The sequence below is a fragment of the Pelodiscus sinensis genome, chromosome 1 (genome assembly GCF_052426305.1).
Source record: "Pelodiscus sinensis isolate ZL-2025 chromosome 1, ASM5242630v1, whole genome shotgun sequence".
NCBI classification, from domain to species: domain Eukaryota; kingdom Metazoa; phylum Chordata; order Testudines; family Trionychidae; genus Pelodiscus; species Pelodiscus sinensis.
The window spans coordinates 97,602,874-97,628,074 of NC_143052.1; the positions used below are offsets into that span (position 1 = coordinate 97,602,874).

General features: G+C 43.9%; 2 protein-coding genes across 5 annotated transcripts in view; one reads left to right on the plus strand and one right to left on the minus strand.

The window, feature by feature from the left end:
• TIMP3 (TIMP metallopeptidase inhibitor 3) overlaps window positions 1-12,763 on the minus strand; it is a 59,669-nt gene extending 46,906 nt beyond the window's left edge. The window contains exon 1 of the mRNA XM_006137972.5: window positions 12,368-12,763. Coding sequence (XP_006138034.1) covers window positions 12,368-12,491 — 124 coding nt within the window. The 5' untranslated portion in view covers window positions 12,492-12,763. The remainder of the gene's footprint in view (window positions 1-12,367) is intronic.
• The window catches only part of SYN3 (synapsin III), a 382,630-nt gene that overhangs the window by 227,539 nt on the left and 129,890 nt on the right, over window positions 1-25,201 (plus strand). The gene's annotated exons all lie outside the window — the stretch shown is intronic.

Sequence of the window (25,201 nt, forward strand, 5' to 3'; positions counted from 1 at the left end):
ATTCTCGTTAGTTTCCAAAGCTCATGTCATTCATTGTGCATGGGGGATTGTATGTGATTTCAGAACAGCTGTTCTAGTGCTCTTTATGCAAAATGAACATAGATAATGCCAACAGCCTCTCCCCAGAAGGCAACATTACAACATCATCCAATGGCAGGAGATGAATTTGTAAAAAAAACCAGATGTTGCTGTCCCAACAGTCTAACCATACGGCAATGTGCAGAAGTCAAAGTTGAGGTCCTGCACTCTGAGCCAGCACGGCTCTGAGGCACTTGGGAAGGGAGATACCCCTCTGTCCTATATGATACCATAGTATTTTTGGCCTAGCCAGTGAACGGGATGTTGTGTACTTTTGTGTAGTTGCATCTTATTGTGGACATTCATACCTGCACAAAGGTTACTGGTGAGTGTGTAAGGTATTAGAAAAATTGGGCCTTTCAATGCTGGTGAAGAAGGAATAAAAAAAATGGAAAAACTGAAAGGAGAACCAGGGTACCATACTCCTTCCCCCCCCTCTCGCCCACCAAAAAAATTCTGGTTTCAAACTCCTTACTATCTCAGAGTATGTCAATACTTGCACCTTCTTTCGAGAGAGGGATGCAAATGAAGACATTCAAAATTGCAAATGAAGATGGGATTTAAATACCCCGCACTTCATTTGCATAATCGCATCATGGCGTTATTTCGAAATAACAGATGCTGTTACGATGCGGTTATTTCGAGAGAAAACCCTTCTCTCAAAATAACCCTTATTCCTCATATAATGAGGTTTACCAGTTATTTATAGAGAAGAGTTTTAATTGGTATTGGTCCTGCCTTGGGCAGGGGGCTGGACTTGATGGCCTTCTAAGGTCTCTTACAGCTCTATGAATCTATCTCAAAATAACCGCGTCTTAACAGCGTCTGTTATTTCGAAATAGCGCTATTTTGAAATAGAGCCATAATGCAATTACGCAAATGAAGTGCAGGATATTTAAATCCCGGCTTCATTTGCAATTCTGAATGTCTTCATTTGCATCACTCTCTCGAAAGAGGGTGCAAGTGTAGACATACCCTCATTCAAGACAGTTAAATCCAAAGCAGACTGTGAAGAGTTACAAAAGGATTTCACAGAACTGGGTGCCTGGGCAACAAAATGGCAAATGAAGTTCATTGTTAATCGATGCAAAGTAATGCACATCAAAAAATCATTATTTGAACTATACATATGAAATGATGGGGTCTAAATTAACTGTTACCACTCAAGAAAGAGCTCTTTAAGTCACTGTGGACAGTTCTCTAAAAACATCTGCTCAATGTGCAGCAGTGATAAAAAAGCTAACAGAATGTTAGGGTCCATTAAGAAAAAGAAGAGGCAGTAAATATCATAACTCCACAATATAAATCCAGGGTACGCTCGTACCTTCAATACCATGTGCAGACTTGGTCACCCCATCTCAAAAAAGATATATTCCAATTGGAAAAGATACAGAAAGGGGCAACAAAAAACAATTAAAGATCTGGAACAGCTTTTGTATGAGCAGAGTTTAAAAAGATTTTACAGGCTGGAAAAGAGACCGGGGGGCAAATACTATAGAGGTCTATACATTAATGACTTGTGGAGAAAGTAACTAGGGAAGTGTTATTTCCTCCTCCGCATAACACAAGAACCAGGGATCACCCAATGAAATTAATAGATAGCAGGTTGAAGACAAGCCAAAGGAAGTACTTCTTTACACAACGCACCTGTGGAACTCATTGAAGGAGATGTTATACTTTTGGCCTTCACTACAGGGTTAAAAAATAATTAGGTAAGTTCATGGAGGCTAAGTCCATTAATGGCTATTAACCAAGATGGTCAGAAATGCAACCCCATATTGTCAGTGTTTCTAAATCTTTGACTGCCAGAACCTGGCAGTGGACTCAATCATTGCTCTGTTAGATTCCTTTTCTCTAAAGTACCTGGCATTGGCCACTGCTGAAAGACAAGCTACTAAGCTAGATGGATCACTGGTCTGACCCAGTATAGCCATTCTTATGTTCTTGAGGACTAATACAAATTCAAGCAGTAATGAGAAACCCCTTCAGAAAATGCTTACAATGAGCTTGTTATTAAAGAAAAACAAGTAACATCTAGAAGTAACAAGTTGGACAAAGATCCACATTCAGGAGCCTGATGAGCAAGGAGATTTCTACTTATTGCACTTGCTCCAGTATTTTCTGGCTGCAATGTTTTCCTCCCTTGAATACTTTTCAGCAACATGTTAGTTCTTTCAGTCCAGTGCACCTACCATTCAGTCTGCACCACTTTCAAGTGGTATGTTTCTTTCCCACCTTCAGCATTTCTTGAAGGATTATTCAACTAAACTTAATGCTCAAAGAGATGGAAAGCGAGCAAGACTAGAACCCAAATATGAGAATGGAAGAAGATGTTGTGCAAGGGTTAGCCTACATAGAGCCCTGCTAGTCCAAGTCCTCACCTGAGACTGCCAATTATGAAGAGATATGAGACAGGTATATAGGAACCAGATAGAGATACAGCCCCCTCTGATGCCCCAATGGGTATAGCAGGAGCAAAGGGATCAAAATATGCCTGCCACCTTACCGCTTAGTCCTTGTCTGTACTAAAGAACTTACACTGTAGCACTGCAGTGAATTGTTTTACACTGGTCAGTCCACATCCTCAAGTTTGTCTATATTACCCACCCTGCATCAGTGAAAGGTTTGACATTGTATCCACGCTTGGACTGTCTAGTGGAGTCCAAATTCTGGTGGGATGACTGTCTTCTGTCAAAGCTGGTGAACCTGTCTACGTAGTCTCAACAAGCCTTCTTCAGCAATGTATCCCTCCCCAGAAACCCTCCCTGCCACAGTATCCCACCCCAGAAATCCACTCGCAGCTGTCGTCCCCTCTGAAATGATCCCTCCCACATTGCAATTCCTAAACAAGCAATCCAGCTGTGGACTGTGTTTCAAGAATATAATCTTGCCCCTGTTGTATTCCCCCAGGTTACGTCTAGCCTGCAGGCTTCTTCTAAGAGATCTTCCAAAAAAACTTCTTCCGAAAGGCAGCGTCCACACTGCCAAAGTGCACTGAAAAAGCCATCTGCTTTTTCGACAGGTAGCGTCCATTCAGTGTGGACACTCTCTCACATGTAAGCTGTGATTACTATGGACAGAGTGGCCACCAGGGCTCCTGTGCTTTTTCCTCTTCTTTCGAAAGAACTCCCTTCTTCCCCATGTACACACACTTTTTGCAAAAAGGCTTCTTCCTTGTAGAAAGATGTTTACCAATGTCGGAAAAACCACTCTGTTCTTTCGGGTTTTTTTCAAAAGAACACGATTGCAGCATGGCTGGTTTTCCGAAAAAAACTCTGTAGTGCAGACATAGCTCCAGACAATGCCAAAGATGATCACGTTGCATCAATACTGGAACATAGGCAACAGAGGCTTTGCCCCGTCAACTTATCAGAGTTTTCAATTGATTACATCTTCCCTATCACTTTTAACTGAAACTTGTGTGTCAACGGATGCAAAGTGCATTCAAGTTGCTTGAGGGACATTACAGAACTCTGTCATGCAGATAAGACTTTGGAAGGTCAAAATCACATCCAATATGCAGTGTGTATTAAAGCAGATCTTTTCTGGATTTAGTTGGTAACTTTTGCATAAGCTTCTCTGTTCTATTTGATTTGTCTTTTAATTGTCTGCACAGTTTTTCCGGGGGTTGAAGCTGCCCTTTGGAAAGGTCTTGTGTAAACAAAACACCACAAGAATTTGGATTATTCATGGTCAACATTTATTTTACCAGCACAGAACTCAAGAGACTTCTCTCTCATGTCTAAGAGCGTCCAGGAATCTCTTCTGGCTGGTAGAAATATTGAATAAATAAAATCACTGTGGTTGTGTAAAACTACTTGCATTTTTATGTTATTAGACACTGTCAACTAGTGCACTAAATCTTCACTCCAGGAGCTCAAGGGAGCCACTTCACATTACAGGGAAAGTTAATGACTTTTTAATAACAATTTTAAACACTCTCCAGTGTTTGTGACATTCTTCTTAGAAACCTCAAAACATAAGCCAAATCCATCTCTGATATAAGCTGACACAACACCACCAATGTGAATGGAACTGCACTTGCTTATAGCAGCCATTAAATGGACCAACCCTTTTTTTCATTACTTTCATCTTTCTTCCATAGGGCAAACATGTCAACCTCACCTTCTGGGCCAAATTTACACCTGTCACAAAAAGGTGAAACTCCACTTAAGTCAATTCTGGGCTATGAACAGAATCTGGCCCAGATAACCACCAGCTGAGTCAGCAGGTGTTAGGCTTTTCACATGCTCCTTAAGTCAGATGTTTAACAGCACTTACTTAAAGTGAATGTGTGTGGATCTGTATGTGGCCACAGCTATTGTCAACTTCCCCTCTTCCAAATTTGAAGCTAGTCATATTATTCTACATGTTGAACTATAGCCCCACTATTTGTGGCTATTAATCTGCATCTCAAAATTATGTGGCTTTTTCGATTTCAGAAATACCTCTTAGGTGTGCTAAACTGCTAATATGGGGGAAAATTAATCACTTCCCAGTGGCCACTTTATACCAAAATAAAGCGGTCATAAAACAGCTGGATCTATCCCCTGGTGGGTTCCCCTTGTTATAAGAAGAGACTTTGGCAGGATTGTAGGTGTTGTCAGCCCTACACTGCTTGAGGAAGCTCTAATGCAGTGGGCATATGTGGAATGGTAGGCGGGTATGGTCAAGCATCACCTTAGATATTCCTAAACTGTTCCTCTGGGAGCCACAGCATAAGGAAGCAATAAAGCTACTTTCTTTCTCCAGCTTCTGCTGAGTTCAGCTTCACCACAGCAATAAATTCAGTCCCTGGTGTTTAAGACACAACTCATTTTTTTAACCTAGATATTTTACTGGTAGCCACTCATTTTCAGAGCAGAATACCTTTCTAAATCAGAACTGGCAAAAGCCAATGAGTCTGCACATGCAAAAAAAGATTAAAAAAAATGTTTAAAGTGCAAACTACTGGATAAAATGCTCTGTCTACAGATTGGTTGGTTTTGTTTATTAATTGTTTCACCAATCTTGAATGGGTACTGTAAGCACTTTAATTAATAGATGGAAAAGTGGACTGGCTCCATTGAAGGTTTTGGAAGTGCCTTTGAATTCCTCATTGAAATGTATGCTCTTTAGTAACTGCCTAGAGCAATACATCTTTGTGACTCAGCAGAGCTACTTCCTACAACCACAGTACACTTTTTTTAAAAGAATGCCCCAATGTCAGAAAAAGCCAAGCTAAAGTAAGACTTTATTTCTCTCACTATTACTAATAAACCCTTCACTTTTAAAGTGCAAATCTAAAAACTGACCAGTGTGGCTCACTTAAACTATACTAAAAAGAGAGAATTTAATGACTAGAGAATAAGGAGACCTGAAGCAGGTCCAGATTTATTCTTCTGCTTTTGATCAACTCTGCTGAGAATGCACATGAAGAGAAAACATCTTTAGGATTTTTTTTTAAATATTGTGGCATATGTACTACAGTGACATTTGTTCTACTTCAGTGATTCTCACACTGTGGTACATGAATCACTGTTGGCACACAAGCACAATCAGCCACTTTGTGGGTCGGTTTAAACTCTAGTATCAAAATAAGAATCCATTGTAGCTGAACAGGTTAGCGATAAGGTAGCATGCAGACTTTTAGGTGACCTACAGTAGGTCTTAAAAGTTTGAGCGCAGCTATTTCTACTTCACTGACTTCAGCATAAAGGCTTGATTCTCCTGTCACATCAGTACAAAACTGATCCACCACAGATACCAGTAAAGGTACTGCCCATTTACAACATGGCATGGAGGAGGAGAATTGGACTCTGGAGCTCACTAGAGAAAGAAGCTCCTTCAGTCTACAGATCTTGTCATTAAAAGTACAGGCAGTCCCCGGGTTACGTACAAGATAGGGACTGTAGGTTTGTTCTTAAGTTGAATCTGTATGTAAGTCGGAACTGGCCAGTTCTGACTTACATACAGAATCAACTTAAGAACCCCAGGCGTCCCCAAGTCAGCTGCTGCTGAAACTGATCAGCAGCTGATTCCAGGAAGCCCGGGGCAGAGCAACTCTGCCTGGGGCTTCCTGTAGTCAGCGCTGGTCAGTTTCAGCAGAAGCTGACTTGGGGACGCGTGGGGCAGAGCAGCTGGGGTGCTACTGAACCAACCCAGCAGCACCCCATCTGCTCTGCCCCAGACGTCCTGATTCAGCCGCTGCTGAAACTGACCAGCAGCGGCTGAATCAGGACCTGGGGCAGAGCAGCTGGGGTGCTGCCGGGTTGGTCCAGTAGTGCCCACGGGGGCTGCAGGACCAATCGGCAGCGCCCCAGCTGCTCTGCCCCAGAGTCCAAAACAAAAGCCTGGTCTGCTGGGGGGGGGGGGGAGCACACTAGCTGCGCCCCCTCCCCCCAGCAGACCAGGGACACGGGGAGCAGAGCCGCAGCGGCAGCGGGGTGCCGCGCCTCTGAGGCTTTGCTCTGGCAAAGCCTCTGAGGCGCGGGACCCCCCGCGGCTGCGGCTTCAGTCAGGGTGCCTGTGGTCTGCTGGGGACCGTCCCCAGCAGACCACAGGCACCGGGACCCAAGCGGCAGCAGCGGCGGTTCCCCGCGCCTCTGAGGCTTTGCGCTGGCAAAGCCTCAGAGGCGCGGGACCCCCCCGCGGCTGCGGCTTCAGTCCGGGTGCCTGTGGTCTGCTGGGGACCGTCCCCAGCAGACCACAGGCACCGGGTCTCATGCGGCAGCAGCGGGGGTTCCCGCGCTTCTGAGGCTTTGCTCTGGCAAAGCCTCAGAAGCGCAGGAACCCGCCCGCTGCTGCCGCTTGGGTCCCGGTGCCTGTGGTCTGCTGGGGACGGTCCCCAGCAGACCACAGGCACCGGCACCCAAGTGGCAGCAGCAGCGGTTCCCGCGCTTCTGAGGCTTTGCCCTGGCAAAGCCTCAGAAGCGCGGGAACCCGCCCGGTGCCCCTGGTCTGCTGGAGACGGTCTCCAGCAGACCAGGGGCACCGGAGCAGCTTACAAACGGGGCTTTCTCGCCCCGACTTCCGGGGCGAGAAAGCTCCGTTCGTAAGTGCGGATCCGACGTAAGTCGGATCCGCGTAAGTCGGGGACTGCCTGTAAACTTCAATCACATATTCTCTGGACATAATTAAAGGATTGAGATCAGACCTCTCAGATCAGTTGGATTCCAGGATGGAAGGCATCATGTGCATATCCCTGCTGGCTAACTTATACCAACCTGTGGAAAGGTCTTCTCTTGGGTTTACTAGCCTTTAAGAACTTTTGGAAAGCATACTATTGAAGTTTCATTTAATGTCAACACCTCATGTACAGATTAACAAGGTAATTTTCCTGAAAGAAACATACTGGGTCGATCTACATCAGCATGCTGCATGGGGGTAGAAAAGGAGGGGAAAAGTACAGTCAGCCAAACAGACACACACAAATTTAAATTTTCATTTCAATCGTCTATGTGTACGTGATCTCCACAAACCTCCAAAGCAAATTTCATGGGAGAAATAAATAGCAAAAGATTTTATGTGGTGCAAAAATAAAGATTTAAGAATTTTGCTCTAAAGATCCTTCTATGATGACAAGAAATTAGTTAGCAACTTCCCCACCAACTTACTCCCTTTGTTGTGCATCTTCATGCATCCTCTCTTCTGATCCTGCATCAGGATCTGCTACTATACTCTTGTGCCCACGTGGAATCCCGTTAACGTCAGTGGGATTCAGCACTCTTGCATGGCTCCATGTTATTGGATCCAGGAGCATTACCTATGAGACTCTTCAGGGCAAGGAGTGTCTTTGTGCCTTGCAAAGTATCAAGAACACTAGAGGAGTTTAATAAGAATAATAAATAAGCAATTACCTTTTTGTAGGCTACAGAAAACTAATTGATGGAAATAGCCAAATTTGCTTATCTTAAAGTTACATGCCCCCAAATGCCTCAGATGGAAAAGATAAGAGTGTTTGCAATGTTTGTGAAAGGCAAGTGTTTTCTCCTAGCACAACACATTGTTATAATAATTACACTCTTGTCTTATTTATTCCCAGAAACAACTACCAGGTGGAGGGTTCTTAAGAGCAGGTGGGAAACACTAAAATAAAGAAATGTCAGCTTAAAGCAAGGAATACTAGGACTTTGGGCTAAAGCATCTGGCTCCTCTGCTACCGCAGAGGTCTTTGTGAGGTTACTTCCTGCAGGAAATCTGGTGGTAAGAATGTGCAGTGGTAACTAGACACTAAGGAAACCCTTTAGAATTGCATTATTGAATGTTCTGCATCACTTCTTGGGAACAATTATTTCCAACACATTTTTGGAACATCAACATTTGCAGGAGCGACATATTCCAGGCCAGATTCTGCAAAATATTAAGTGCTCTCAACTCCTGCATTATTGGGCCCTAAATAACCAAAAATAGAAACATAAACACAACAAAAAAGTAGTTCCTTTTTAAATTCTTTCCAAATTGGCAGGAATTTAACATTCAGCAACCAATCTGAAAAGTTCCTGCTGCTTCTGCAGAAAAAGTACAAACAAGTGCCTTTCATGTCAGGCACATCCAGCTGGAATGGTCACAGCTTTGACAAAAAGGGGACAAAGCATTTGTGGTCTTTGTTCCCTCCAAAGGCCCAGCAACAAAAACAACAATAATAAAAAAATCTAATTCTTGGAAGGCAGAGGAAGCAAAATTCCTTTATCATACCCTAACAGTTACATACAGTTTGCCACTTGGCCAATTCTATCCAACCTGGCTTTCATACTGGAAGTCACAATTCAGTTAAAAAGAAAGAAAACCACGAGTTAAAGCACCAGTTTGGCTGTAGCTCAACCTCAAAGATTCGTCCTTGCCCCTCCCCTAATTTGAGCAACAAGACGCAAGCGCTCTCTCCACCCCATTACTTACTGTGACTCCATTTATCACTCTGTCAGGTCCATGGTGTGTGAAAAGGCCCCAGGTGACAGAAAGATTTCCCAGTTAGCAGTATGGCTGTGCATAGAGTCTAGGCTTCCTCCTGAAACCACAACCTCTGCTTTGGTATTGAAAGAATCTGTCTGTTTAAAAAGCTGCTCTCTCACTGGATTTGTTTAAGCATCTATTTCTGAAAAGTTGCTTAAAAGGCTGCAGAAGAGTCCAGGGTTGGAATCTTGCCACAGACATGAGCCTAAGGTAATTCAAAATGAAACTCTAGTGTGGTACCTGCCACCCATTAGGGGAAGAAGACTAAATGAAAGATGGTCTCCTAAGCCCTACTCACTGAATTCCAACAACAAGCACTTGCATTACATTTCCAAAGCAGAAGCTTTTTGCCTCTTCAGAAGCCACAGGGTGCTGGCATGTTTTGGAAAGTAACAAACACTTGCCAGGTTGCCACCTAGCTAGTTAATTTCTTACTTTCTTGCAGGAGCTGTTTTAACAGTCCAGCCCTCTCTTGATTCCCAGTCCTTACTGCACTGAATCCTCCCTTTAGAGCTGGTATTTTGTCAGGAGTTTCAAGAGTCGATAAAAAACTTTCTGCCAAGTCCCTTGCTTCCCCACAATGTGTTTTATAACCTGGCATGTAGTTTAGTCTGTCTAAACACTGCACTAGTACACTGCCATCAGTTTCTATGGAGACAGTTAACTCCTCAGTGGCCAGAAGTTGGAATATGCCTCTTGTTCTTTTGGCTCATGAAAAGCATGACAATGCTGCAAAAGACAGCCAGGCAGGGACACTGCTTTAAGGAGATTTTGGAGCTTCACAGACCTAGCTCAGCTTTAAGTCCAGTCACAAAAATGACAAGTTTGGTTAAGATGAGAATTCATAGTAACCTTGTAATATGGGAAACTCTCTTTCCTTATGCATTCTCCCCCTTTGTATTATGGACCCCCTTGCAAGCCCCAAGAGGGCAACCCCAGTTATAGCCATACTTGGTATCTCAGACAAGGCTACAAATATGAGCCATAATGAATACAGCAGGTCACTCAAGAATAAAAAGAGACCAGCACCCTGACATTGAACTTGGTCAGAAATCGACCAGTGAGAGAAATCTTGCAAGCAATTAGGGCTATATTGGCGGGGACATTACACAGGGCTTCACTGCTTGTACTACTTTTAATGCTTTGTGTTTCTAGACAAGATGCAAGTTATCAAAAAGTGTAGTTAACAGGGTGTGTTTAATTATTTAGTCAAAACATTAAAAGGGAGTAGCAGATGCCTAAAGTCCCATAGACTTCATTTCAGTAAATGAAGGGCATTTCTGAAAGCTCCAGCAATAGATGCAGGTACATTGGCTTCTCAAATATCCTTGTTGTCAAAAAAGGCCAAAATCTCCCTGGAATCTGTCTCAGCCCACATTTACTACTAGTGCAAAATACAGAAAAGTGTTGGCAATAAACATCTTCAAGTGAACTTTCAATAGTATGGCATACTGGAAAGATCTTCTATAAAACTCAAACATTTTCCAGGATATCAGGACTGAAGCAAATTTTACTTTTTAGGACTCTGAACATGTAATGTTTTTCTTGGATTTCCGGAGCAAACACACTGTATAAACTAGATACAAATAACTAGACATCTCTGCAGGATTGTATAGAGGAAGGTTATTAAGACAAAAAGGGAAATGTTTTGTTAGCAAGTTCAACTAATTTAAAATGCTACTTACAAGATTCCATGATAGCAAATTAAGTCAGCATTGCACAGAAAAGCATTTTGACCCTATTTAATTTATTTTTCATAGAAGTTACCCAAGTTGCCTGCTTCCCAGTCTGTTGTCCTCACTAACTAGGGAGGCATCACAGTACTAATATCAGCAATGTCAGCTTTCACAAACTATTTGTGTGTTTCTCAACCCTCAGTCAGAGACAACCTCTAATCTAGGCCCTCTAGGGGCAAGAGTAGGACTTCAGTCACCATGTCTATTCAACCCTTAACCTCTCTGCAAAAATTGACATTTAGGCTGACAGCTGTTGAACGTTATTAGGTGCACATCAGTATACCAGGACCTGGACAGAGACCACTCACTCATTTATTATACAGTAGACTATAGAACAGCAACAAATAGCACTATATTTCATCATTTAATACTGACCTGGGTCATATGCAAACTAGGGAATTAGAGTGAGTCTCTTTTATCCCATTCACTTGAACCACAGTTATTTATCCCACCCCTCATTTATAAGTACTCCTCAAATGCCAAAGATTGGAGCACGCGAGGAGCAACAGGAAGGCCCCAATGAAAATGTGGTTTTGCTTTCAAAGGGTTTTTTTAAATCCTGTAAATTGTAGTTTTCCTGTCTTCAGTTTCACGGTATTTCAACTTGTTATTTTATGTTAAAAAAAACCCATACATACAAAAGCAAAACTGCAAGGATCAGAACGCAGTGTGCAAAATTATTGGGAAACTTGTTATACACCTCCCTGACCTTTCGCAAAAGTTATTACTATACAGAGCCATGTGTTCCCTTGCCACTAATTGGTGTGAATTACATCATTCCAAATTGCCAAGGGCAGTTCCCTGGCTTGGAAGAATTCATCCTGACTTTTGTTAAGTATTATTATTTGCTTGGCACCAAGTAGCAAAGGCAATTTTGGCTGCCCACACCTTCAGTTTTGTTTTTGTCTGTCTGCAGGAGACAAGTCGCTTTTATAATTACTAATTTTTAGAAAGCCTGCTTGTTTTTCTTGGAGAGGTGGTAGCGTTGGAAAAACTGCAGAGAGTTTAATTTTAAAAACAACGTCCATTCTCCATTGTTCCTTAAGAAAAAAAATTCACTACACTTAAAAAAACAGAGATACCTAAGGCAACTCCAAAAAGCTGCATGGAGTCCGGTCATCTTTCACTGTTTCAATCCTGTCCCTAATTTAAACTTGTTTGCTTAAAACTGTAGTGCTAAAACCTTTTTTTAAGTGGGGGAGAAAGAGGGGAGGCTGTGATTTGGCTGTAGTTCTCCAGCCCTTCTGATAACTGGATCTGAGCAAGCCTAAACTGGTGGTTTTCCAAAGTTCATATGCTGGTTACCTTTCCAAGTTTTAGCAAAAGATTCCCTCCCCCTTCCCAGCCCCACACAGAGAACTTTCTAGAGGCCAGGGAACAGAATCTCAGTAAAGTGGCACCTTCCTCTGCGCGCACTGGCGTGAGCGAGAATATTTCGACTTTTCTCTCGCAACGCTCTGACACCGCTGCCGGGGGGAACGCTTTCAGCTCGCCAAACCTTGGCGCTCCCTATGCTCCCCCTGTCCCCAACGCGAGGGTGCATCTCTGGCCCCAGTGGCTGGACGGCGGAGGAGGTGCGCAGCGGCGCCAGGCGCGGGCTAGGGACGGCAGGGGACACTCACCGATGTCAGAGTTGCAGAAAGCATCCTGGGGGTGGATAGGGAGGCAGGTACAAGCCTCCGCCACCAAGTCGTTCAGGCTCCAGCTGCAGAGGAGCACGAGGAGGAAGCTGAGCCACGCCGACATGATGCTGAGGCAGCGGCTGGCCCGAAGCTGCTCTCCGCTTATGCAGGGGAGGGGGCGGCTGGCTGGTGGGCTCGCTTTACAGGCGGCTTGCTTAAGCGGTCTTGGGAGCCTCTGCTCCTGGCGCCACTACGTCCCTCTCAAGACACTTGCTGACAGCTGCGGTGGCTTTGCTCGGGATCCTGACGCACCAAGTTCGAAGCGCTGCGCGCTTTTGCTGCTCTGCCTCTCCTGGCGGCTGCAGTTATAGCCGGGGATTGGGAAAGCGCCCTCTCGGGCTCGTGGGGTGCGCCCCCCCCGGACCAATCGGAGCCCCGCATTACCTCATCTCCCTGGCAAAGGGGGGGAGAGGCTCCGAACGAGCCGGGGGACGGGGTTGGAGCGCGGGATTCAGTTCCTTATAGGGAATAATGTGTGGCGTGGGGCTGGGAGAGGGCTCGCCAAGCAAAGCTGCCTGCTGCATGTGCAGCGCTGGAGCAGCGAGAGGGGCAGAAAAAGTAACGATGGGAATAGGGTTGCGACCGGTTTCAAAACCCAGCCAGAAGTTCCTTGTTTCAAGCCACGCTCTCCTCTCCCACCCTCGGATGCCACCGCATGATGCTGGAGACACATGGTGGTGGTGCGAACAGGTTGATTCTAAGTTGGATCACAGGGGGTGCAAGTAAGAGCACCACGCAGTGCAGATCCCCAGTTGGTGTAAGCTGCCATAGCTTCATTGTTTCAGTGTTTGGGGCTATGATCATCTACAGCCGCTGACAATGTGTCCCACACTCACATTTTCCCTGGTGGAATCCAGTATGGGGAAGTCAATCCAGAGTTCAGATAGATTTCTTCATCTTTAATTACTTTATCTCATCTGAGTAGGAGCTAATTTTAAACTTGAAGTCCTAGCCTATTTTATATATATAATTTTAAAAAGGAAAATATCGCAACAAGAAGCACATACTGTTTCTTTTCCTTCTTCAGTGTGCTCTGCACTGAAATCATCAGAGCTATACTAGTGTAGAAAACGTGTGGAAGAAAAGGAGGCAGGACAGTGCTATTTGGGCTGTAAAATCAGGATTTGATGCTTGTGAGTTTTTAATCCTATCCAAACCCTTTGACACAAGACTTCTAATCAGCCAAGGGTGATGATAAAGCAAACTGTTAAAACTGACTGGGAGGGGGGGGGAACCTGTCATAGCTACACAGGTATTTCCAACTCTTAATCTTGCTGTATAGCAAAGCTGTTATAATGCAATGTATACAGGAGTCCTGTTTACTTGGTTTTTGTGTAGCCCCTGTTTGGAACTGTAAATTTCTCCCAGATGCAGACATGTAACAGTTACAGTAGAGCTGGGCTTTGAGAAAAGGAGGTTGCCAGATGCATAATACAGACAGTCTTAATATCCTGCAAAGGGGCTGAGGGAGGGATGATTAATCACAGTATCAAACCACTGTACTTAATATCAAAGTACTTTCCACTGGGTTTATAAGATTTAAGCATTTCTAGTTGTACATTATGCCAGTATTAAAGGCCAGAGAGACCAGCTGTCCTAAGTTTTTAAACAGTAGGTTAAATCTTCACATTTACAAAGTTGCATCTGTGTGAAAGATTGCCTGTATGTACCTTGTCTTTAGTTGTACAGCCTGTAGAACTCCAGTCCTTTGGAAGGATAGATTTGTTTGGGGTACAGTATTAATATTAAATATGGATGGCCATTTGAGGGAGGAAGGATTATCTAGTGGTAGAGATGCTAGTTTGGGACCTAGAAGACTTGGGTTAAAGCTCTGCCACCAATGACCTGAATGACCATTGGGGGTACATCTAAATTTCATAAAGAAAAAAAGCCACAGCAGCAAGTCTCAGAGTCTGGGTCTACACAATTAGGCTTGTGCTACAGAGCTACAAATAGCTGTATAGGCATTCCACTCTGGCTCTGAGACTCATCCCCTTCACTGGGTTTCAGAGCCTGAGCTCTAGTCTCGGCAAGAATATATATATGGCTATATTTATCACTGTAGTGTGAGTCCCACAAGCCTGAATCTGTAGACTCAGGTTCTGAGATTCAGAGCAGCAGGAGTTTTTGGAGGGGTTGGGGTAGATAAACCCATGGTCTCTCTGTTCCTCAGGCCTCATATGTAAAATGAGGATGATAACAATTCTCTACCTCAAAGGGGTGCTATATGGTTAAATATAATAAAGATCAGAGGGGTAGCCGTGTTAGTCTGAATCTGCAAAAGCGACGAGGAGTCCTGTGGCACCTTATAGACTAACTGAAGTGTAGGAGCATAAGCTTTCGTGGGCAAAGACCCACTTCGTCAGATGCATGCATGCATCTGACGAAGTGGGTCTTTGCCCACGAAAGCTTATGCTCCTACACTTCAGTTAGTCTATAAGGTGCCACAGGACTCCTCGTCGATATAATAAAGACTGTGCAGAGATCACACAATGTACATATATAAGTGCATGAGAGTGAAAGACATCTCTGAAGCAGATCACTTTAATGTCTAATTGTACATAGTTTTATGACCCATCTTTCAATCTGAGAAATGCCAGGCAAATATATGAATTGGGTATTTGGAATCTGTAGTTTGGTGCATACATCAAAAGCTAAATAACTGGGACTAGACTCTGATATCGGTTTTAATGGTGTAAATTAGGAGCAGCTCCACTGAAATAATCAGACCTATACTAGCGTAAATCCATGGAAATAAAATCAGAATCCTGCCTTTCACTTTTTTCACTGTTTAAAAGTATGGTCTGAAATTGACATCACCAGCATCACGATATAACTGACCAATCAGCATCACAATGCTATTTGAGAGGGTTGAGGATATTCTGAAGATGACAGAGGTTAGCCAACAAACTTAAATATTTTGATCTCTTTGACTCTGTGGCTTTGACCAGGTCACTCAGGCTATGTCTAGACAGTGGCACTATTTCAAGATTCCAGATGTATCCCGAAATAGCTATTCTGCATCTTTTGAGCATGCCTGTTATTTTTATATATTTTGAAATAATGGGTATGCTATTCTGGCGTCCCTGTAACCCTTGTTCCACAAAGGTTAAGGGAGTTGTCAGAATAACGCTTTATTTCAAAATTAGATCGAAATAAGATATGCAATTTGCTCAAATTGCATATCTTATTTCAACCTCCGGGTGCAGTGTAGATATACCCTCAGTTTTCTCATCCCTAAAATGGAAATGCTTTCCTACCTCACTTAGGGTGCATCTACGCTGTACCCGTAGGTCGAAATAAGATCCACAATTTGAGCTATGCAAATAGCATATCTTATTTCAATATAAAGCGCTATTGCAAAACATCCCTTAGCCCTCGTGGAACAAGGGTTACAGGGACACCAGAATAGCACGCCCATTATTTCTAAATCTAATGTAACCTAGAAAAGTAATCTGCAATTACTTTTTACAATGAAAAAGGACACAGGTTGCTTTCAGTTGCTCTTGCTGGCCGTCCTCTCCTAACTGTGAGTGAGTGTTCTGATAGTCATCCAAACTAAGGCCCCGTCTCTCTGTGCTACCTTCCTTCAATCTGAACCTCCTAGTCTCGCATATTAGCAGTTGTTGAACTAGTGATAGCTGTGTTTGGTCTTCTACGCTATGGAGAAGATCGACCCTCTGGAAGTCAATCTTCTAGCATTTGATTTAGCAGGTCTAATTCAAACTGAGAGGGTGCCCCTTAGTCCTGCTCCTCATGAGGAATAAGGGAGCCAATGAGAGCGTTTGCTCCTGTCGGCCTCCCACTGAGTGGATGGCATGAAAACATGATTTAGGATACGTTGACTCCAGCTATATAATTAATGTAGCTGGAGTTGTGTATCTTAAGTCGACTTTCCCCTTTACTGTGGGCCTGGCCTCAGGGTACAACTAGGTCACAAGGATTTTGATGATGTTTGCCACCAATGTATTCTTTGTCAATGAAGTAGGTTTTCGATTGTGCTGTAGTGGTTTTTGTATATTTCTGCCTGTACTGAATGATAAGGAATAATAACAATAATGCACTGCTTGCATAGGGTGCTTTTCAGGTACAGAGCTCAAAGTGCTTGGGGGCCCTGGGTTCTAGTCCCAGCTGAGCCACAGGCCTGCTGGAGACTTTGGGCAAGTTGCAAATTGCTGCCTCTGTGCCTCTGTTTCCCCACTTGTAATATTGGGATGATGACAGCAATCAGAGGAGCTGTATAGGAGCTTGTTATTAATATGGGGAACTCTAGCACACAGAGGCCAAGTGTTTTGCTGAAGGTTATGCATCAGGTCAGCCACAGAGCTTGGATTAGAACCTAGATCTGTCTCCCCAGCTAATGCCCTAGACTTTGGGCCACAATGTCTTTTAGAGAGAAAACTAAAGAAGGAAAAACAAGCATTCACCAAGCCTCTTGTGGCCATTAAAAAAATGTATCTTGATCCTCCTGTGAGAAAATTAGACTTAATATTTGGGTAATGTCACCAAATAAAGAAGTCTGGATTACCTCAGTGCTTCAAATTCAACACATTGTTGAATACAATTAAGGGCCTTTTTACTTTAATATGCAGCCGCACCACTTTGTGGTAGGATCCCACAAGCTAAGCATGACTGGGCTAGGTCAACACTTGATGTGCAAATTCCAAGGATAACATATGTAAGTGTTGGTGACTCAGTCAGTATGCCGTGTTCTTTCCTCCGAGTCAGTCCCGAGTTACTGTCTCAACATAGTGCTAGGGGGCAGTGCACTGCAAGATATAAGTTGGGTTTTATTTCAGTGTGGAGTGAAGCAGGGGTTCTGACCACTTGCGATAACTGAAGAATCCATGGTGCCTTTGGCAAGAGTAGGGTGGTTAACTCTAATGTTCTGGTTAAATCCCAGCAACAGTAACTACTTTCTGCTTCCATGCGTTCCCACTCTGATTTAAATTAGATATGTTATTCTTCTCTTTCCCTTCTTCAAATCCTGTTGCATAAAAATGCCAGCAGGGAATGTTTGAGGTGTTCCATCTCAGGGCTGGATGCTGTGGCTGAAGTAGCCCCTGGACACAGGGTGCAAATCCGTGGATCCACCTTCAGTACAAAGGCTGCTATATAAATGTAAGCAACAGCTGCAAAGTAATGAAAAGAGTACTCTCCTCTTCTGGTTACCTCTGAAAGTGAAATTTTATGGGGCCTAGGTGCAGAAGGAAAACTGCTCCTGAATTGACAAAAGGTTCTGAATGTAACCAGTACAACAAGACATTTCACGAATCATGGGGAACTACTAGGTAAAAGTACCAAAAATAAGTGCAATGAAGTACCAGAAGTGCTCCAGATCACCAAGGAGCTCCCATGGTCAAACCTACAACTAGTATGTCCCACTGTAGTCAACAGACTTCTGTTTGCAAGTCAGTCACCCTGGCCACTTCCGCGAACAATAAGTTAACTTAAAGCACTATACATCTTTTTTTTACAACTTCTACCTTCTCCATGGAAAGTCGACTCAGTCTGTTAACACGGAGTCATGCTAGTTCCATTTTAAATTGTTAACTGCTAGCAAAAATAAGTTTCCCTCCCTTGCCTTAATAATTCTTCTTGACACCAGTGGCTGCACTGATTTACACCAATTTAGCATCTAGCCCTTGGTCATTGAAAACTTCAGAGGCTATTTTTACACCAGGCTGCCTTCATACAGTCGATGGCAGAGAGTAAATACCTTTCTGTCCTGTCTGGTGCCACTTTTGGGTCTGCTAGCTAGCAGGGTGTCTCTTACTCTACTTTCTCACACTGTGCTATAAGCAATCTCATATGAACAATCCTGGCTTAATAAGAGGAATTCTGATATGTATTTCTTTATCAAGAATCTGTATTTTTATAAAGAGCTCATTGGGAAGACACCTTTTTCCAGTGTGTTTGTGCATGTTAACTATGTTTTATTTGTATGAAGAAAGGTTGAGAAAAATGCCTCTATTAATTGCTTTCTTATGCCAGCGAACTTCATATGGCATGCTTAATAACTAAATGGTTTAGGGTTGCCAGGTGTCCAGTTTTCACCCGGACTGTCTGTTATTTATGTCCCCCATCCGGTAAAAGAAAACAGAAAATACCATTTCTCGTTTCCCTTGGAAGGAAGCCCGGCAGGGACAATTTTCCCCTGCCGCATCTGGTGAGGGAGTGAGGAACGCAGGGCCATTTAAAGGTGCAGCAGCCTTTTTGTTCAACAACTTTGGTCTCCCCCTCTTTTTTTTTCTCAACAAAATGTTTGTGGGCGGGTGGGGGACTGTTTGGTATTTTTTGTTAAACCATCTGGCAACCCTAAAATAGTTGCCTTATGAGTTTCTTTACAAGCCATATCATTTTAGTTCCCTCTCTCTACAAATTTTATCTGAGCTCATTCTCTGAGGTTATAAAGGACATATGCTACTTTCCTGTCTCTCAAGTCAGATGCAGGTGAGATTACACTCTCAGGCTTGTTTGCAGGAATTTCTGTGGCAGGGTGCGAGCTGTGGGAGGGACTGGTGGCTGCCCCACCCCTACCCCACAGCCCAGCCCCACTCCCCATGGCCCAGCCCTGTCCCTGTCCTCGTTCCTGGGTGAGGAAGGGGAGAATCAGCCCCAGCCTTCCCCAGCTGGCCAGGGTATGGGGGAGAGAGGCTGGGGCAATGCGACACCCATGACTTCCCTAGGTCAGCCGGAATTGGCCCCATGGTGGAGACTGTGGCTGATGCGTTCACACCCTTCGGTGTACAGGTCTGACACGATTCTTTAGCTTCAGAGTATAGAAAAACTGTAGCATAATAATTACCTCAAATGTTTTTATAGAACATTTAATTCCAAGGGATCTTAAAGAGCTTAAGAGATTGCATGTATGGGGAGCACTTATTCTGGTGTGGAGCATAGCTGCTACATCACACAAAAGGGATTTTAGGATAAGAAATCAACCTCTGCATGGTTAGGGGAGTCTCAGATCATACTGTTATTTTCCTCAGTCACAGGTAGGCATTAAATAATAAAATGTTTTAATGGCCTTATAAAATTGAAACAGAGGCTGGATCTTGCATGGGGCTAATCATTTTGGCCCTGATACAGCAAAGCATTTAGGCACATATTTAAGTCCCATTGAAGACAAAGGGGCTGCTTACATGCATAAAGTTAAGCAAATGCTTAAGTGCATTGCTGGAACAGAGCCAAAGGGCTTAGCATCTTGAAGGATTGTTGAGCCCTATAAAATGGGGATGGAGGTTGGAACCTTACTTTTGCAAGCAATGACTTTACTTCATTTTTGTTTAAAATAAGCATGTCCACGTCTCTTTGCTTTGCTTTCATGCTACGGGGGCCATTTCCAAATTGAAGTATTTAAAAAACTGAATTCTAAACTGCATCAAAAGCTTTAAATGACTGAACAAAGAGATTTCAAATAGATGAAGTGCTTCAAATGCTAATAAGAGCCAGAGTTCCCAGAGCTTTGGAGCCTGGCACTGAGCAGAGGAGAGAAGGAGAGCGACTGAAAAACACTTTTCTGTTGTTTCTTTGTATGAACTGGTTTCAGGCTTATGCACTGCACAGTAATTAAAATGACTGGAATGCCTCACATTTTTCAGGGAGCTTTAAGGCATCTTGGTAGTATTGTGGCCATACACCAGTTCAGTTCGGGCTCATGACTGCAATTGAGGCTGGATGTGTCTATTGGCCTATCCTGAAGGAGGTACAATCTATCTATGAGGCTGGGGAGAAAGGAGTATGTATGGTGTCTGGAGTAAGGATGCTAAAGACTAGTCAACTAGTCAATTCTCCCCTCCCCCCCCCCCCGCCCTTGCTGCCTCTATCAGATGGGGGGTACTTCAACGGGCAGCACTGCACATCAGCTGTGAAGAACTGCCCCTTTGAAACACTGAGGCAGTGTTTTGCCAGAGCAAAGCCTCAGAGGCGCGGCACCCCGCTGCCGCTGCGGCTTTTCTCCCCGTGTCCCTGGTTTGCTGGGGGGGCGCAGCTAGTGCGTCCGTCCCCCCCCCCCCCAGCAGACCAGGCTTTTGTTGTGGACCCTGGGGCAGAGCAGCTGGGGCGCTGCCGGATGGCCTCTTAGGGGGGGTAGTCTTATACAGCGAGTATAGGCGAAAACCTATGTTTTAACTAGAAAACTAGGGGGTCGTCTTATACACCCAGTCGCCTTATACGATGGAAAATACGGTACATTTCAAAGCTGGCACCTGCATGCAGGCCAGAGTCAGTGGGACTTCCCGCTGGCCCCGGACTGTATGCGGTGTTCCGCATTCCTCCTTTGAAATGTACAAGAGTCCCCGCAGCCTCCAGGAGGAATGCGCAAGTGCCTATAGACTAGTCTTTTCCATCGACTACTTGACTAGTAAATTAACCGATATTTAACATCCTTAGTCTGGAGACCAGCTGTATGGGGCACCTTGTAGGTGTCTGGCTATCTTTTTGATGAGATGTAAACCGAAGGGCCTAATACAGTGTGGCCATTAAAGAGCTGTTGCTTGCTTTCACAAAAGCAGGGGGATTAGCCTGGGTGTTCTGCCCAAATTCAAGTTTGGGTAATTACTGTCACACTCCCAGAGATGTTGTACTTCAGTGGTGGTAGCTGGGTATAAATATTTAGGTCCCAGTGCATCATGTAGAGCTCAACAGGCAGAGAGACTGGCCACAGTTCTGCAGCATGGCCACACAGCTGGCTCACCACTTGCTAGTCACACCCCAAGGGAGCACACTCCCCTTAGCAGTGGCAGCAGTGGAGATGTTCTGCAGCTGCTCAGTCCAGCTTCTATGGCTGACGCCAGCATTGCACTCTCTCCATTGACTCTGTTTACCAGCAAGAGTCACTGGGGACTTATAGCAGGGTGAGGCATTGCCTCACTCAACATCCTTGCAATGGACAACTGACAATCAGGGAGCTCAGCCTCAGAAGCAGGGAAAGGGCTGAGTCAGAGCTATCATCTGGGAAGAGCAGCTGATTGTCCTGAAGACTTTGCCCTTTCTGTGAGCATTGGAGCCAGAAGGTAGCACAGGTCTGCTGTCTCACCCTTCTAGCTAACGTTTTGAGAGCTCTGACTGAGCCTGATCCACCATCACCAGCCCCCTAACTCCCTACCCCATAGCTTCAGAGGAGTGGTTGAGTTAGTCTGTAACTGGAAAAACTTAAAAAACAACAAATAGTCTGGCAGCACTTCAAAGACTAACAAAACGTGCAGATGGTACCATGAGCTTTCATGGGCACAACCTACTTCTTCAGATAAATGGAGCATTAAAAGTCCAGTTCCAAAATAAATAGGGGATTGGGATGGGGGAGGGAAGGGAAAAATAGGGAATTAGAGTGTTCATGTTCCAAGAAGCTGATAGAAAAGATGCAAATTGTTCTTAAGTCCCCATTGTGTGGTTGGTTAAGTCACCCCATAGTTCATTTGGCAGGGCCCCATGTCCTCCACAATCCTTGTATGAGAGGGAGAGAGGTTCAGAAGGCAAAATAGGTGCAGGGGATAGTCACTCTGTTTCCTCTCCTTCACTGGCCTCACTAGCTTGAGGATCAGGCAGGCCAGCACACCTCTGCAAGAATAAAAGAACTTTCAGCTGCTGGAAGCTGGCCCATTGTAAAGCCTTTTGGGATCCCTTGGGATGAAAGCAATTTCTGAATATACAAATTATTATAATTCTCAAATGCAGAAAGTGAAGGTATATGGAGAAGTGTAGACAGCTGAGGGTACTGTTTGTTTCATTTCAGGTGACATAGGGGCTGGTGAAAGCTGTTAGACTGAAGGCACTAGAGACAAAACCCCTCTTTTTAGCCATTGAAGAGGTACAGTATTGGCAGCAGCGGGATGAGCTGCCCCACACTGTCCCACTCTTCCATGCCCTACAGAACCCTCCCGTAGAAGTGAGGAATAGTCTCAGTCTGTGTGGCCCACCTGATTTGCTGAAACTGCGAACAAGGGAACTGTTGTGATCGTGTTATTTTATGATGTGGCCACTTGTCTGCTAATGAGCTGACAGACTGACTTTGCACAGGCCACCAAATGGATGTCAAAGGAATACAGAGTTTAACAATGTAAAAGCAGTTCTGGTGTATGCAAACTGCAGCTGTGGTGGCCACAGTTGTTGCTGTTGTTTATAAAATCCAAAGTGAGTTTTCATTCAAAAGCCAGCCATAGTTTCAGCAACTGAAGAGCTCTCTCCCCCTGAAAACATCCAGGGTCCCACCTGTTGAGATTCCTTCTGAGACCTCTTTTCATTCAGCTTCCTAAGGACTCACTTCAACTCGATGTTTTTTCACTTTGGTATCTTTATATGGCATAGAGCAAAGCTACACCGAATTCATAGACTTATAGGCTACGTCTAGACTGGCATGATTTTCCGGAAATGCTTTTAATGGAAAAGTTTTCCATTAAAAGCATTTTTGGAACAGAGCGTCTAGATTGGCACGGACGCTTTTCCGCAAAAGCACTTTTTGCGGAAAAGCGTCCGTGCCAATCTAGACGCACTTTTCCGCAAAAAAGCCCCGATCCCATTTTTGCGATCGGGGCTTTTTTGCGGAAAACAAATCTGAGCTGTCTACACTGGCCCTTTTGCGCAAAAGAGACTTTTGCCTGAACGGGAGCAGAATAGTATTTCCGCAAGAAGCACTGATTTCTTACAGTAGGAAGTCAGTGCTTTTGTGGAAATTCAAGTGGCCAGTGTAGACAGCTGGCAAGTTTTTCCGGAAAAGCGGTTGATTTTCCGGAAAAACTGGCCAGTCTAGACACAGCCCTCGACTTTAAGGTCAGAAGTGATCCATGTGAACATCTAGTCTGATTTTCTGCACCTTGCAGGCTGCAGAACCTCACCCACTCCTGAAGTAGACCCCTAATCTCTGGCTGTACTGAAGTCTTCAAATTATGGTTGAAAGACTTCATGTTACAGAGAATCCACCATTTACACTAGTTTAAAATGGCAAGTGACCCATTCTCCATGCTGCAAAGGAAGGTGTCAATCTGACCTGGGGGTTCAGTTAGACCCATATCATGTGGGCAAGATTCTCCAAATAGATGCCTGGGAAAGAAATCTCTGTAGTAACTCACAGCCCTACCCATCTAGTGTTCCATCAAGTTGATCAGACTCAAGTGTAGAGAGCGTATATGGGATGTATTATACACCCAAAGTTAGTTAGAAAACCTCTTCTTTTATATGCATTTATATATTTCATTAGCTTTACTCTATGTTGCATCATACATTTGGGAACTGACTTGGTTACTTTGAAGGAATCAATTCCTGTGCAGCGTGCTCTGTCCATATGCTGTTTGTGCATAATCTGACCTCAACCTTATCTTACATTTAGTCTTGTTTAATAATATCAATATATTTCTGCTGATTTTAGCTAGCCATTCTGACTCCAACATGCTGCTTGTTATGACAACATAACCTTCCACTCACCTTCCCAATCATACCCATTAAAAAACAAAGCAAGTTTCTTATGTCAAGCCAGACAGATGCTGCCCAGCAGAGTTTGGGGGATTTCCAACATTTCTTATATGAAGATTTCAAGGCAAAAGGCCTTCTCTGGAGCAAAAAACAGAACTTCTGTTTCCTCACTGTTCTGGAATTTTGCTCTATAAATCTCTGAGTGCCATATGAGACAAAAGATGAGGGAATAGTAGATATATAGCTTAGAATAGGGATTGTGTTACTCGTTTATTTTCTTGCTCTTCATGTATTAAGAATAATAAAATCATGAAAAGAAAACTGAAAACCTTTCCTGGGGCTGCATGTTAAGTTCCACAATTACTGTTTTAATGTGAGAAGTGAAAAGGTCTGTGCCCGATTTAGTGCAGATTTGTGAAAATGGTGTTTTTTCCCAGCTTAAGAAAGAACAAAAAATAGTCTCACAACCCATTTGCTTTAATCAGAGGTATGGAGATATCTATCAGTTGTGATTCCCTATGTGTTGTTGAAGGCAGTTTCAGCAGAGGATGCAAAGGCATTCAAAGAAGTCATAGTGAAATTATAGTTAATTCATCACAGTGCCCATGGTTTCCATTTTATGGCAGGTGATGATAAATACTGTGCAAACAATTAATCCCTAACTAGAGTATTGTAATAAATACAACGTTTCTCCAGGTGGAATAATGGAAGAGAAGTGTGGCAAAGCAGTTTTCCTTTGCATTGAATGAGAATATCTTTAACAGAAGCTGCACAAATAGATCTGTGATTCCATACATTGCAATCAAGACTCTAAAAACATAGCTTCTACTGCAATCAGAGTTCAGCTCCCTTGCTTTACTCCTAACATCTGTGCTATCCAATAGTTTTCAACGTGGCTCCTTGAAATTAGATTTTAATTTAAATTGAAGCATAAATTGTTCTGTGCCAGGATGGTGTATTTTTCTGTGATTGCACAGTACCTAGCATAAAGGGGCCCACATCCTCATAGCCTTTAGGTGCTATCCAAATATAAGTAATAATTATTAATAACAATAATAGTTATTGTCATGTCCCTTTGTTCTATAGGCTCCCCATGGTCACAGCAGCCAACAATTCTAGGAGCTCAAGCCTAGGGCACAGCAGCTTGTAGAGCACAGTTTTGGAGAGACAAGGAAGAGGGCAAGGACAGAGCCACAGCAGTAAAGGAAGCCAGTTATGCAGGGAGAACCTAGGGCAAGAACATATTTAGCAGCTACAGCTGTTTCAGCCAGGCTATGGGAAGAGGAAGACCTGCAGCTGCATGCTGGATTTGCTCAGAGGAGAAGCACAGGAGGGAGAGAGGGGAAGATAGAGATGTTAGCATAG